This window comes from Syzygium oleosum, unplaced genomic scaffold (assembly GCF_021117445.2).
Source record: "Syzygium oleosum isolate NSW1041296 unplaced genomic scaffold, Sole_v2.1 Sole_v2.23, whole genome shotgun sequence".
NCBI lineage: Eukaryota > Viridiplantae > Streptophyta > Magnoliopsida > Myrtales > Myrtaceae > Syzygium > Syzygium oleosum.
The window spans coordinates 4,926,537-4,942,693 of record NW_026607507.1 but is presented as its reverse complement, the minus strand read 5'-3'; the positions used below and the strand labels follow the sequence as shown (position 1 = coordinate 4,942,693).

Genomic DNA, 16,157 nt, shown 5'->3' with positions numbered 1-16,157 from the left:
GCAAGAATGTGAAGACAAGAATATCATTTTGTCCTGGCACTCCATAAAAATGCAGATTTGCAGTCAAACCAAACATTTTTTCATCTTGATATGCCTGCGTTCTTGGTATTCTATAGATGAGAAACTTCGCTAAACAAATCCCCACGAAGGCAAGAGAAGCGAGAAACCAAGTAAAGTTGCATCCATGGCCAAATTATCCAAGAACATGTAAGGATGAACACGATGAGATAGTCTTTTGAAATAAAATTACCAAGCAAAACCTTAACAGATTACTTCCAAGGTGAAGAAATGCAACTGGTACAAGTTACAAACAAAAGATATGGAGAAGAATGGTACAGCAAGAAAAAGAAATAGGGCCATCACTTTTTCTTCGCTGACTTTCCTTCCTTTAATCTGACAACTTCATTGGCATATCTCACACCCTTTCCCTTGTAAGGTTCTGGAGGTCTCCACTTTCTGACTGAAGCAGCGAATTGACCAATTGCACACTTATCGTAACCGCTGACAACGATCCTGGTGTTTTCCTCTACCTTCACTTGTATGCCCTCGGGAATGGCCATCCTGACCGGATGGGAAAAACCCAGACTCAAAACCAAATCCCTGCCCTCCAACATTGCCCTATACCCCACTCCAACCAATTGAAGTCTCTTCTCGAACCCTTTGGATACTCCCACAATCATGTTATCTGTAAGTGTCCTGCATATGCGAGATTCAATTGACGCGTGAATATGAAATGCTATAAAGGACACTTCAGTAAAGAAGTCGGTTTTGGATGGAGATGAAGAAGGTATGACAGGTATGACCAAGAGAAAGGGTACTTGAAGTGACGTATGAATAGTTCCTTCTTCTGCCGATCATGCAGCAATCATAAACTTCATCCTAGACATTCTAGCTGTCCATAAAATCCTCGATGTTGGTGTTCAATTTATGAAAGTTCCACAAGTTGACACTGGAGCTGACATATTTCCATTCCATCTGTCTATACCCTCTTCGGAAAGGATACATTATGTATCAGAGGTCGAGGTCTATCACAGGTAATTCATTCATTTTAAGTTGAAGAGATGACTTCCAAGCGCGTCAATGTGTTTTCAACACGTGTCTTCCAAGTATAGGTCTGCTTATTACAGATTTATACAAGTCCCATAAATGGCGGACAACAAATAATCTCTTCAAAGCTTAGATTAAGCACCGCCAAGCATCATTATAGCCAGGAAAATACCACATTAGCCTACACTTTCCACAACTGGATGCTACCTCTGAATCTTCAGTAAGTAGCAATCTAGTTGTCATTCTACTCGAGAGGAGAGAGAGGAAGCACAACAACCTCTACAACTTATAGTTGATTCAATCAAAAGAAATGAGAACATAATGAAGAGACTCTTTTGCAAGAATAGCCAAGTAAGAGCTCACCTAAAAAGGCCATGCATTTGGTTGGCCCTTCTAGTTTCAAATGTTTTGTTCACCTTGAGATATCCGGACTCTTGCTTCTCAACTTTCACTTCTCGTGGATAATTCTGTGAAAGCTCTCCAAGTGGACCTTTCACTTTCAAGGACTGGCCCTCCAATATGATTGTCACGTTCTTTGGCACCTCAATCGGCTGCTTCCCTATGCGAGATTCCTTACATTCTATATTCCTCCTCGTGAATCCAACATGAGTTACAGAAGCAGAAGAAATGCATATGCCACTTCTTTCACCCAAAAATGCTGATCTCAGTTTGCTGTAACATGATAAACAGAGAATGTTCCGACAATTAGTACTCAGATTTGATAAGTTGCCCCACGCTAAAAGGATCAACATAAAATTGAATAACAAACTCTAACTCCCAAACTCTCATCGAGGAGCAAGAGAATAGGATAACGTACAAGAACCTCCTATATAGATACCGCTACTGCATTAAGAGAAAAATAAATTTGAGGTTCGATTGGAAAAATAAAAAAAAGCTTTATCCCCAATGAACTAAAAAGAGCTTTCTGGCACTTTGGCATGGTCTGATTGATTCTGTTATGCAATAAACTGTGCCCTTTGGCTTCAAATCTGAAGAAACGACGATACTTCTCTGGGCAAAAAGGACGAGAATTTCTCGACATTTCATTGGCGAGAGGAGAGCCCTATGCCATAGAAGAAAACAGAAAAACACATCATCAATATGTAAATTCCAGGCCACAGAGCTGCAAAGAAGCCCTTATGATTTTCCCATTTCTTTTTCAAAGCATTTTGCACGATGAAAGAGGTGGCTTTTCTTGTACATGAGAAGGAAACCATCACGAACTTTTACAAGAAAGCGAAGGTGTAGGATTGAGACCATAAACCAGGAATTGCTTCATAACCAAATGAGAGAGTCATAGAGCAAAACACAATATCGTCAAGTCAGCAAAAGCACACAGCTTCAACATTTTTGCCAAACACCACAATTCACCACCTTAACTGAATCGAATCAATGCAGACCCAAATCTAATCTGAAGAAAAAATCCAACTTCCACCGTAACCAACAGGGCAACATTCTAAATGACAGACATAACTCGACGAAATGTATAAAGTGCGGGAGATCAAGAGCCATAACACGCCTTCCACTGACTACGCATACCCAATCACTCCATACCCTCTCAAAATCTCAAGTACCCAGAAGCTGAAAATATAAATTCTAACTGAATCGAATCAATGCAGACCCAATCTAATTTGAAGAAGAATGAACTTCCATCGTAATCAACAGCCCAACCTCCAAATGACAGACATAACTCGATGAACTGCATAAAGCGCAGGACATCAAGAGCCGTAACACGCCCTCCACTGACCACGCATACCCCCAACCACTCCATACCCACTCAAATTCTCACGTACCCAGAAGCTGAATTTCAGTATAAATTCGAATTGTACATCCGCAGGGCCAGAAAGAACGCGGGGGCCACAAACGAGCGCCAACACAACGCGTCGTGCTCGGACCAAGAACGCCGCACCCGCGGCGAACTCGACAAAGAACGAAAGAACTACAAGAAAAGGAGGCGCTGACCATGTCTGCAGTGGATAAGAGAGGGAAGAGACCATCGTCACGACCCAGAGCGCATCGGCTGGGAAGAGAGAGACAGAGAGAGAGAGAGAGCGGGTGTGCCCGCGGGCCGAAGTTGCTGGGAGGACGCTCGCGAGCCTCGAAGGTCTTTGTCTTTGGTTATCCGGAATCCAAAACGCAACTGTTATCCATTTTTGCGGCTCGGGAGCAATTTCTCCCCAAGAAGACGTAATTGCCCCTCACCTACAATCGAAACCTCCCAAGTACCCTTCCCGTTGAAGCAAGAACACATCAAAATTCCAAAGGTTTTTTAGTGCATCCATCTTTGAAAGAGCTAGTTTTGTCATCTCGATTGATTTTCCATACTACACAGCCAACGTGCTCTGTATACATATGATTTAATTTGATATTAGATGAGGCGAGAGAAAGAGTTCGAATCGAATGAGCGATATAGATAAATAATCATCTTAATGTGTATGTCTCTTGGAGAAATAACTCTTTGCAAAACAATGCATTAAACATGTATGCACTTTGATACGACAATATGGTAGATCAGTCTTGATATACTCGGAATTATTTAACCCACGACTAGTGTAATGCCATCTCCGCTATCGTCGGCTATTTCTTTATTTGGAAAAAAGGAGTGATTCATCTACAACTGGTACCGAAATTCGAATTCTAATACACTGTTTTTCCTGTGCTATGTGCAATCGCTGTTTTCTTAATAAGAAATACTCTTAATTGAGTTTCAAGATCCATGTAGACATGTTTCTCTAGCCTGGGCTTAAGTCGATACCTGTCAGAGATTCAGATATTGGAGCTGAGGGTTGGCCCTGATTTCCTAGAAAGAGGAGGCCTCAGGCCCACAGGAAGCCAGCTCAAGCAATAAGTGGAAACGTGTTTGGGGGAAATTGCTAAGTAAAAAACTCCCAAGAACTTTTTAAGTAGCTTGAAAATTGCATTTATCAAATTGGTGACGGTAACCGGGCATCAGAAGTTCATTAGTTTTTGACAGAGCCGAAAAGTCTTTTTCTTTCTCTTTTCTCTCCGTTGTCTTCTTCAACCTTGAGTCACGGAGGGAGGGTTTGAACTAGTCTTACCCTTCCCTCCCTCTCTTGTTTGTGTTTGTTTTTTTTTGGTTCTTTTCTTGTTTTTTTTTTTTCTCTCCTAATTTAAATCTGGGAGCTCTCTTCTCCCGATCTAGTTTTGGATCCGAAAGTTTGAACTCTCCCGATTTAGTTATAGATCTAGGAGTTATCTTCTCCCAATCTAGGTTTGGGAGTTTAATAAATATGTTGTTGGGGATTCGATATCCCTCTACTATGTCCTTGAACAGGTCGTCTACCTCAAACTTATGGTGCGCTAAACCACAAATTTTTGCTCTTACAAATGTTAGCTCTGTGTTTGGTGCAAGAGAAGCTAAACCTAATCGCGCACTGCCAATAGGCAACGCCATATTTTTGGAGAAGGAATTTTCAGCGTGTGCTTATCATTAACAAACATACAAGATTCAATGATCGATCGCCGATTATTTTGTTTGATAGATTCGTTTTTGTGAAACGAGTGTGTGTTTAACCCTACTGACACTATTAATCCTCTTTGTTTTCTGGATTTAGCTTTGTTTTGTATTATTTTGGATTTTACTTTGTTTCGATTTACTTTGTCATAAAAGAGTATGTACTTTTCATGTATCTTTTTGAGTAATGAATACAATTTTCTTTCAACCAAAATAAATTGGTGACAGTATAAAAAAGGTTCTCGATCTCGCCGCTTTACGTGTCAAAAGAAAAAATCAAGAGAATGCATTGAGGTTCAAGAAGATGCTCCAACATCAACGACATATATTTCTCATTTAGATGAGAGCATCCTTATAGCTCATCACCTAATAAAGAGTGTTTTTGATAGGTAGATATATGCAAATCTAAACATATATGTTGAAATTGTCCACGAGCATATTTTTTTCTCGATATGTGAAAACTAATCAATTCATTTTTACAACACGGGCGATTAATAAACTAGGTTGGTCGTATTCTTCCGACGTTACACGATTAGCTCTTTAGTAAATTCTCAGGGAAAATTACCAAAACATTCCTAAACCTATTGCGATTGTGCCAATTCAGTCCTAAACCTTTTTTTTGTGTCAATTCAGTCCATACGATCAATTTTGGTCGGCCGGTGCTGATGTGGACGCTGACATGGCAATTTTTAAATATTTTTCGAATTTTTCTTTATTTTTTTCCTTGTTTTTGTCCGTTCATCTTTAACCTCTAGCTGGTCGTCGAACCGGTGACTAGCCAAAGGCTAAGGCCGGCGAGGCCTGCCTCGCTAGCTGCTGGAGAGGCCGACCTCGCCGTTGTTGGATGAGGACGAGCCTCGACCTCGCCAGATCTGGTGATGAGGAATCTCCAAATCTGGTGAGGTTGGCGAGGGCTCGTCCTCGTCGTTGCACCGTTGCTGGGTGAGGATGAGCCTTGTCGGCAACTAGCAAGGTCGCTTCGCCCAGCAACGGCGAGGGCTCATCCTTGCCAGCAACTGGCGAGGTCGGCCTCGCCAGCGACCGGCTAGAGGTTGAAGATGAAGAAAGAAAAAAAAAGAAAGAAAAGAAAAAAAAGAGAGGAAAAATCGATAAAAATTTTTAAAAAAATTAAAAATTTCCACGTAAGCATAGGTCAAATGGCCGATGCTCGCTGGCGTCCACGTCAGGACCGGCCAGCCAAAATTGGCCTGTTGGCATAAATACAAAAGATTTAGGATTGAATTGACACAAAAAAAAAGGTTTATGCCTGAATTGGCACAATTGCAGGTTTATGAGTGTTTTGATAATTTTCCCTAAATTCTCGCGAGCACGCGATGCTATCAATGGCAATAGACACCGCGACTAAACCTAATGTGTGACGCCCCAAAACGTCACGCGCGATACATGTCTTTTATTATTACTAATCTTTATTAATAATTAGGCCAGCGGAAGTAAAAATATGAACATGTTTTAAACATGAAAATCACACAAGTTTAGTCAAAGTACTTATGCTTCTTATTAACACAACTTATCAAATTTACAAGTCTAGACAAACATCATATAAGCACAAAAATAAAAGTCTGAGTAGGTCGATGTTGCCTATCTCCATACTAGATTATACTCCAAAAATATGATTGGACAAAAGTCTGATGACGTCATGGATTGATAACTTCGCCCTCCGTTTCGAGACCATCATCATCCATGTCGAAGCCCTTCAACAGGCCAACTAACTCGCCGTTGAGATTACAATACCAGGCAACAAAACAACAAGGAACCCATTCTGCAAATCCCACGTCGATCTAGACAGTAGAGCTACATTTAGTATATAGTGCTTCGGACTCAGGTACAAACACATTTGCATAGACACATTCATAATACACAGGAACTCCAAAACGCACAGGCTGTCGAACATCCATCCTACACGTCTGAAAAATAAAGGAATGAGCCGAGGCCCAATAAATGAAATCTCTATTTTTAAATTAGGAAAATCAGCTTACCACTTCACCTGACACAAACAATATACATGCATAACAAACGGTATGCAAAAAACTTGAATAAATGTTATACATTTTCCATCTGGATATGTCATAATGATCTAATCAATTCAATATTCCATAATAATTCCATTCAGACGCAGTCATATGATGTAAAACATTCATGCTCATGCGTTAGGTTCATTACTTCTTCCTCTCGAACACTCCTGGGGCATCTCGACCAATGAAGCATCTCAACTCCGAGGCATCCCAGTACACCTTCCGGGGCATCCCGACCAATGGGACATCTTGACTCCCGAGGCATCTCGGTACACTCTCCGAGGCATCACGACCAACGGGGCATCCCGACACACAGGGCATCATCACCGTTGATTTGTAGGTGACAGAAATTATATTATTCTCATACAAGCCATGACAAACAAGTATTTGCATGCATATACTCACCTTCTTTTTACATCACATATCCCTTAAAGCAATGAAATGCATCATTCAAGCAAATAAGTACGAAGCAATATGGATTCAGACTCAAAAGACTAAAGTCTACTCAAGTTTAAAAAGTACACATATCCATATTTTGAGATAAAAGCTACTCAGTTTAGAAAATACATATATCCATATTTTGAAAATAAAGCCTACTCGAGTTCAAAATACACATGTCCAGATTTTGAAAATAAAATCTACTCGAGTTCAAAATACATATGTCCAGATTTTGAAAATAAAGCCTACTCGAGTTCAAAATACATATGTTCAGATTTTGAGAGTAAGTTCTGGTCGGTTTTAAAAGCAGACATGTCCAGATTCTGATAATAAAATCTGCTTAGTTTCAAAGATAGACATGTCCAAATTCTGACAGTAAAATCTGCTCAGTTTCAAAGTTAGACATGTCCATATTATGACAGTAAAATTTGTTGGGTTTTAAAAGTAGACATGTCCAGATTCTGACAATAAATTATGTTTGGTTTCAAAATAGGCATGTCCAAATTCTAATAGAAAATTTGTTCGTTCTCAAAAACAGACCTGTCCAGATTTTGACAATAAAGTTTGTTCAGTTTTAAAAGTAATCAGAATCAGAATTTGAGGCTAAAATCTGTTCAATTCAAAAGTAAACAAAATCAGGATTTGAGGCTAAAATCTGCTCAGTTCAGAAGTAAACATAATTAGGATTTGAGATTAAAATCTGCTCAGTTCAGAAGTAAACAGAATCAGATTTTGAGGCTAAAATCTGCTCAGTTCAGAAATCAATAGATTTTTACAAATGACGGTTAAGTCTGAACCTTAAATATGACTTTATCCAAGTTCAAATTCATCATTTCCATTCATCACATGTACCCCCACTTAAGTCAGATGATTAAGTACCTTTTGAACATGCATGAAATTAGCAAAAACAAATCCAACCATCACCTCATATATGACGTTTTCAGGTTCAGATTTAACAATTTAATTTGCCAATAATACCACAATTTAAGAAAACAATTCACACACATTCTGCACACGTACAAGGCTAGCAAAACAAGCTAGCAACCACCAAATCTACCATATTATAGCACATAAGATAGCATATCCCAGTCATCCAAGTTAAAAGCGACAAGTAGATTCATCTAACTTAATTCTAGAGTCTTCACTTACCTTGCCTAAATCTGAATGTCCAAAACCAGCTTGTAGATTTTGGATCGGGTGTTGATGAAAGTAGATTTTTTCTAAAGGTTGACGGTGAAGAAGAGAGTTACGGTTTGGGGTGAAAATTCCCTTCGATGTTACCCAGATGAAAATGAAACGGGGGAGTAGACTTTGAGGTGGATAATTGCATGTACTCCTAGGTGGCATTTTCTTCTTTCCATCCACGGTCAGGTGTATGAAGTCAAGACACATTAGGGATGAGTAATAGCCAAGTAATGATGGCTTGTGGCTAGGTGTCAAGTTAATGCAAGAAACTTGGTTTAAGAAGGGCATGTGGCATATTTGATTCCTCTAAGTATGGTCATGCATGAATCCTCCAGAGGCCACATGAGAGTAAGGTGTCTTGAGGAAATTTTTGTGAGAATTAAGAATAAAAACAGAATATCTTCCCCCACCTTAACACTAATTAGCAATTAATTAATGGTTATCAATAATTAACTAAAGTTTAACTAATAATATTATCCATTAACTATTAAGACAAAGGTAAATTTAATTAATACCGTATTACTATTAACATACACATCAACATTTAGAAATACTAAACACATCGAACTCGGAACGATTACGTTTCCAAATTCGCGTCTCACAATTTGCGATCCAACGACGATTTCTATGCATCCACACGAATACTAAGTTAAATAATACTTAGCTTTATAATCTAAATATCATTATCGAACATGATAAATTTTCAATATTACATATATATTATTACGAAATTTTCGGACGTAACATAATATCTCGAAATCATTCGACTACCTATCGCAATTTGAAAAAAATTTCATGTGTGCTCACGAGGTACACCACGTTAATTCCTTTGACTATAACGCCTACCGTGGGCACCATACGATGTGGACTTCGCCTTGGTCGGCATCACTTTAGTAGCAATCAGCGTCCTAAAAAGTATCAATCATTCACGCGGGTCCCGATTTGTGTGTGGATTCTAGGGTCTCCACGTATGTATGTGTATGAACATCTAGGAGTTTGGATTGCCACAATTTACGTCCTAACTGCACATGCTTCGTTAGCTGACACTTCTAACGTAGGCCGGTCAACCTAATTATGAATGGCGACTTTTTAGGCTCTAGTGTTTGATTTGAGTGAAAAAAAAAATTTGCGAATTGATTTTAACTTTCACACGTTCTGTTTACTGAAAATATCAATCAACGGAATTATTTACAATAGAAAAATATATGCAAGCTTAGAGTTTTGAAAATGAATTCCCTAATTTAGAAAGGGAAAAATATTTTTCTGGAAAATAATTTCTTAGAAAAAAAAAATTTTATCACGAAATTTTTCTTGAAAGGGTGCGCTTGTTTCACCGACAACTTCATGTAAAAATCAGTTGATTTGTTTTCATTTGTTTAGTGGTTTAGAAAAATTGATTTTCATCTTGTCAGAGAAGTCATTTTCCCATAATCTAAACTCGATGTTTTCAGTTCATGACAAACCTTTTATGGAGATCGATTAGTTTATCGTCATCAAAACATCGAAAAGTCGGAAAATAATTTCTCGAAAATAATTTTCCTTAAAAAAAAAGGGACCCTAAGTGAGTACCCGAATCGCCCCATCTATCCTCCTGAGGAGAGGTTCATTTGTACCAGTAACTGGATTACGGACGAGTGCTCTCGAAGTAGTTGATCCAATTCCAAAATCTTGGATCGAGTCGGCACACCATTTTCTTCTTCCGTTTTCTCAAAGGGACTAGAGGACTCATACGGTCTGTATCGGCAACACGTTTCTCTCGCAACTCAATCGCAAATCCAGCACGCAACTCTCCATAATGTGCGTTGTGTGGGAAAACGGGTCGTCCACGACTATAAAATACAGTCGTGATCGTCAAATTCCGTGACGAGTTCGAAAACGAAAGGCTCTTCGATCTTATAAACCGAATGGTTTTGTCCAAATCGTCATCAGATAACATACGATAAGTTCTAGAGCAAAGGGTGAGTATCAGGAAGGAGATTCCAACATCTAATCATTGAGATCTTTGCCTGAATAGGCACCGTGCAAATAACAATATTATATACTTATCGTGACCTTACATTCCAATGTCCAATCGGATTTTAACGTTTGTAATCTATGATTCTACATATGTTCTCAAACAAGATTCGTGATTGAATAAGATATTAGGGGTGGGGGTGGTGTGTGATTAATAGTTTGGTGGGCTGTAGACTTCTATGAGCTCCATGTTTCCGACGCTGGCCCCCAATGACTGTAGCTCGCGGCCCCATTTTCCAAGTAGTTGTTGCGGAGACATAAGCCAAGATAGATTGCTTAAATAGCAGTAAGTTTATGAAAATCGCCGATTTGAGATTTTATCTTCTTACTTATTAATGGGTTTGGCGATGAATCAACAATTCAAAGTGCTTTTCTTGTGTATTTTTCGTGCGGGTCAGAACTTACCCAACAAGGAATTTTCGCTACAGAGGTGGAATTGAGAAAGAACCATCAACTACAGCCCCAAAAGAACCAGATTTCGTAAACAACATAAAGGGAGTTATACATTTGTGTATTGATAAGACCATTCACTATTTCTTGAAGCTCGATCTCTCCCCCGGATAAACCATGCAGCCAATTCTTCTATTCTACGTGAAATTTATGGTTTCCGATGAGAAAACATTTCTCATTGGTAACAAATAGTTATCCATTAAGCGGGGAAATCCTCTTTTCAAAGCTGAAATCTTATGTCTATACTCTTGCAAAGATCCTCCTTTTCTTCCGAAAAAAGGGAAGCCTATCTGAAGAAATGATTCATCGAAATAATGAGTCACCATTGATATCGACCCATCCGAGAGATAGTTCCCTAATAAACCGAGGGATAAGTAATTCGACTCACTCCAACACTCCACCTTTGTCATATATTCCATACATCAACTAGATAGAGATCGCCCCTTTCATTCTGGGGTGACGGAGGGATCGTACCAAAACAAGCCATTTATGGATATTATCAGGGGGTTCGTGCAGATTCTTTTGTCGATGGATGCTCCTATTACACTCGTAGTCTCTGAAGGATGAGAACCAACTGTATAGCATTGGGATGAAGTGAGTTCTTTAGGGTCAATTAGGGCTTGGTTAGGGTTTCGTTTTTGGCGCCGAGCGTTCGGCACGAGAAAGACGAACACTAGCCAATGAACTATTTTTTTTTTTTGAATAGGTTAACAGGGAAAAAGTCACAAGAGACTCCAAATTATATTAATCGTGACACATTTATCATTTACTTTTTTTGCGACATTAAAGATCCCAAACTATGCCCACCATGACATAATTAACCTAAATCTTTTCTTGTGACATAAAAAATCCCAAACTTATAATTAGGTGACACATTTACCCTCCGTCAAGGTTCAGTTAGATGATTTTTCGACCAGAATAACATCGTTTTTTATTTCACTTAAGTCGTGTGGGCACCATATCAACATTGTTTGTTTTGTGGCATCCATAAAGATAGATCTTTAACGGTTTTCATTGACAGAACTTTCACGGAAGGTAAAAATGTCACAAACATACAAGTTTTGGATTTTTTGTGTCATAGAAAAAAGTTTAAGGTAAAATGTGTTATATTAGACATAGTTTAGGGTTTTTAGTGGCTTTTGTCCTAAGTTAAATGTATGTAACCGATTATTATCTTATTCAACCAACGTCGTCGGGTTAGACTGCCATCGCACCTCAGGTGAACGATTGAGATACCGTCATGGGTATGGCCACAACAAATTTTCATTTTAAGGTAGAAAGCCTTTTATATGTATATGAAAGTGAAAGTACCATGACTTTCTATTAGAATAAGTATCGAAGGACAAGAGATTTCATCCTATTATTTTTCACTAAAAAGTGTTGTTAAAATCTTAATAACCTTATACCTCTACATGTTCATGCCTTGCGCAATTCCTAGAGCCTTTCAAATGGTTAAAACACAATCAACAATTATTTTGTTGCAAATACAGCAACATGATCGATTATGATGGGAAATAATATATGCAAGTTCTAAGAGCAATGGTATGGAAATAACACGGATGATGGGAAATTACAAATAGTATCATCAACTTTGCTCTCCATATCAAATACCCGAATCAAGTTCGAAACCTACAATTATTATTCTTAGTTTCGAGTTGCATCTCCCTCCCGCACATAATTTATTATGTTATTATTTTTTGGAACCGAAATCTCCAGAAATGTGAAGGCATGGCTAAAACTGCTGAAAAACTGCTATAGGCAGCTATGTTGTAAATACCATAAATACTAATGTTCGTATACTGGAGAAAGCCCCCGCGCACAAACAAACTTGTTATCTTTTAATTATCTTTACTTTCACGCACTGTACTTTTAATTTCCAGACTCGCGTCGTCAATTAAATTCCAGCGTGTACCTTTGTAATATATCCTGGGTGCCGCGTCGTCGATTAAATTCCAACGTTGTATTTTCGCATTCTCAAGCCTTGTCGTCGATTAAATCCCGGCGCAGTTTGTGTACGTTTGGTTTCGTTTGAAGTAAAATTATCGCTTCTCTTGTCTACTCATAATATTTCTTATTCAGAGTCCTTACAGAACCTGTCTCCTATAATAAAAATCGAAAAACGACTTTCGGAGAAAGATATTTCGTTGCCGAATCCAATTCGAGCGAAACAGCTAGATTGCATCGAATCGAGTTCAAATTTGATTCGAATTGAGACTATCGAAATACAATTTAATTTAGGATTGCAAAAAAATAATATCGTCGACTCTTCCGTACATATAGATGCCCCACCTCACGTTTCAAAACCTACGATTCCCATGTCATTTCAAAGAAATCGAGATAGAAATTAAACCGGATCAAACTCGCGATTCGACACCTTCCAATTCGGATCAAATCGGAAACTCAACATCAATCCCAATCAAGTCGGTTTATCAATCCATTAGTCCATGGGGCCCAAACTTTATTTAAATTAGGCAGCCTGCAGATTAAAATCACACATTGTTGACAAATTAGCCCTTTTCTTTTGGGAGGAGCGGGGGGCGTACTACATCGAAAATTTCCCCCAAATTGCCCCTCCAATTGGCAAACGAGTTGGACAAATCAGCCGGCAATTTGGACTATGCTCCTATTCACACCACCCTCCTCCCCCCTTCCTTCCGTCAGCACGCCGGTCAACCATGCCCGTTAAATCAGTCGCATTCGTAGCAACAAGGTCCGTTGCAACTGATTGAAACACCAAAAGGTAGGGGCCCCAAAAATTAAATTAAATTAAATTTCATCGCCACCTTTCCTAAAAATATCGCACCCCCTCCTTTTGACACCGAGCATGATTGCACTCGAGCGTCCCCGTTTTCCTGGCCGATAAAGAAAGGGAGACGCTCCTCCTAGGAACATCCATCCTCGTACACTACTAAGCTTAGCAACACACCACCCAGCATACCACCCGGCACGGAGAAATGGTCCGGTTCAATCTCGGACGCCGGGTCCATCGCCGCTTCTCGACGCTCCGGCGGTGCTTCTGCCGCACCTGGCGCAAGATCCTCGCGCGATCCTCCTCCTCGTCATTGGCGGCGGCGGCGGCGGAGGAGTCGGGGAAGCGATGCCGGTACCGGATGTTGCCGTACGCTAAGGTGACTTCCCGGACGGAGCCCGTGTCGTCGTCCGGGGTCCCGTCGGCCGGCCCCGCGGCGTGCCGAGGCGGCGACGGGGATTCGGATCTGGTGGCGCTGAAGATCGGCCTGCTGGGTGATCAGCAGATTGGCAAGACTAGCTTCGTGGTGAGTCCTTCAATGGAAAGAATTATCTTTCGTTCGGGTGCAAAAGTGAAACTGACACGATCATCCTCAGGTCCTCATTAGCAATTTCTGATGTAATTTTATTGTTTTTTTTTTCTTTTGGGGCGGTTGGCGAAAGGTAAAGTATGTGGGGGACGAGAAAGAAGAGATCAATTGCTCGGACACGAAAGGCTTGAATCTAATGGACAAGACATTGCTGGTCAATGGCGCACGCATCTCTTACAGCATTTGGGAAGTCGAAGGTAAACAAAATGCATTCGGGCATTCCTCGTATACGCTGTCGCTTTGATTGAATCTGAAGCTGCTGTATTCCTTGTTCGATTGGGTGTTGTGCGTAGGCGACGGAAGGCCCGGCGATCACGTCCCGATCGCCTGCAAGGACTGCGTCGCGATCCTGTTCATGTTCGACCTGACGAGCCGGTGCACGCTCAACAGGTGCGTGTCTCGTCCCCGGGTCGTCCGGTAATCGGGCGGCTGGATCGATTAACTCTATAATGTGATGATATCCCTTCTGGGTTTGGGATAATTAGAGGCTACAATTATATTAATCCTCAAGTAAGTAACCGTGAGAGCTTGTTTGTGTTGCAGTGTCATAAGCTGGTATCAACAAGCAAGGAGGTGGAATCAGGTATTTTTTTTTAAAGATTTTTAGAGACTAATCCTACATTATTATAAATCTAAGTTACATATGAATCATTTTTCTGGGACGCTAATGCTGGTTGCTGATTGGGGCAGACGGCAATCCCGATCATAGTAGGAACCAAGTTCGATGATTTCATCCAGCTGCCCATAGATCTGCAGTGGACGATAGCTAGCCAGGTAAATATTTCCCACGATTCATCTGTTGCTTCTTCTTTTTTTCTTTTTCCAAATTAGAATGCCTCAATTTATCCATCCCGACACCTAAATTAGTGAAATTAGCAGCGAGAACAATCCATTGTCGATCCAACTTCCACTTCCCAAACGACCCACTTGAAGATCGAAATTAGGGGTATATTAAAAAAAGATTAGACCCCAAATCCCCACCCAGTTATTTTCTCTGAGGGAAGATCATTCGCCTGTAGCTTTTGGGGAACATTCTTCCGCAAGTTAAGGGCCAAATTGCGGTCCGAAGGAAAAAGGGCAGTTTGGCCTGATGCAGATGCAGCAGCATCGAATGATCTTTGTGCGCGTACCTACAATTCAATGGTCAATCTCAATCGGGTCGAGAAGACATCGAGGGGGTTTCGATTTTCAGACATTTCACACGTGCTGGACTTTGAAGAGGTAGGGCAACGTGGGACTTGGGAAAGGGACGGGTCGCAATAATGGAAGGAAGGGAGTGATGAGGTAGGCCAAGGCAACGTTGAGGGGATGGTCCCGGCTAGAATAATGCCTCGATTGATAGCGTTAGGTGCTCGATGGGACTGACTATGAAGACTTGGTACTATCGTCGAACTTGAGCTTGAAATATCTTTAGAAGGTTTGCCACCCAATTCAGAAAATGAGCTCGACGAGTTCGTGACGGTATTTTTCGTTTTGTGATGTTTCGCAGGCTAGGGCGTACGCGAAGGCCCTCAACGCCACGCTCTTCTTCTCGAGCGCGACCTACAACATCAATGTCAACAAGATCTTCAAGTTCATAACCGCGAAGCTGTTCGACCTGCCGTGGACTGTGGAGCGTAACTTGACGATCGGAGAGCCCATCATCGACTTCTAGAGTGTTGTTGTCTCTTGTAGATAGTTGGTTCGTCAAGGCAACCGGTGTCGCTAGGGAAGGAATTAGAGGCTCGCCTCGATCTTCCTAGCAATATCTCGAGTTGTGTCGTCTGCATTTCGATTGGCGATCGACAATAAAATCAAGTATGGAACAAGTTTTGACGAAGGAATTAAATACCTGATAGGGAGCATCAATATCTCTCTCTCTCTCTCTCTCTCTCTCTCTCTCTCTCTCTCTCTCCCCACAGGATGAGAAGGCAACTCGATGCTCTGCTCACTCCAAAGACTATGCTGGTAATCTTGGCCTAAAGAAATTCTGAAAAATGAAGGCCAAACGACCATTTTATCAGAATTGTGGGATGATCTTATCAAAATCGTCACATTCCTGGAGATTTCCATCAATCTCATAACGATCAAAACAATTTTATGTGAAACTTCCATCCCATCTCATCTCCTTGTATCATAATTTTTCTCGGTTTAGTTCACACAACTAAAGGGACTAACCCTTTGCTCCTCTGAAAGATA

At 40.5% G+C, this 16,157-nt stretch overlaps 2 protein-coding genes across 2 annotated transcripts; one reads left to right on the top strand and one right to left on the bottom strand.

The window, feature by feature from the left end:
• Nucleotides 1–228: 228 nt before the first annotated feature.
• On the bottom strand, nucleotides 229–3,174 carry LOC115682380 (50S ribosomal protein L6, chloroplastic). The gene is made up of 3 exons (XM_056302398.1): nucleotides 3,010–3,174; nucleotides 1,411–1,719; nucleotides 229–696 (listed from the first exon to the last, which is right to left on the bottom strand). The coding sequence occupies exons 1-3, from the start codon at nucleotides 3,042–3,044 to the stop codon at nucleotides 360–362; spliced, it is 681 nt and encodes a 226-aa protein (XP_056158373.1). The 5' UTR covers nucleotides 3,045–3,174; the 3' UTR covers nucleotides 229–359.
• Nucleotides 3,175–13,452: 10,278 nt separating this feature from the next.
• Nucleotides 13,453–15,811, top strand: LOC115682299 (septum-promoting GTP-binding protein 1). The gene is made up of 6 exons (XM_030606484.2): nucleotides 13,453–13,916; nucleotides 14,053–14,176; nucleotides 14,273–14,369; nucleotides 14,523–14,562; nucleotides 14,670–14,753; nucleotides 15,469–15,811. The coding sequence occupies exons 1-6, from the start codon at nucleotides 13,596–13,598 to the stop codon at nucleotides 15,631–15,633; spliced, it is 831 nt and encodes a 276-aa protein (XP_030462344.1). The 5' UTR covers nucleotides 13,453–13,595; the 3' UTR covers nucleotides 15,634–15,811.
• Nucleotides 15,812–16,157: the final 346 nt, after the last annotated feature.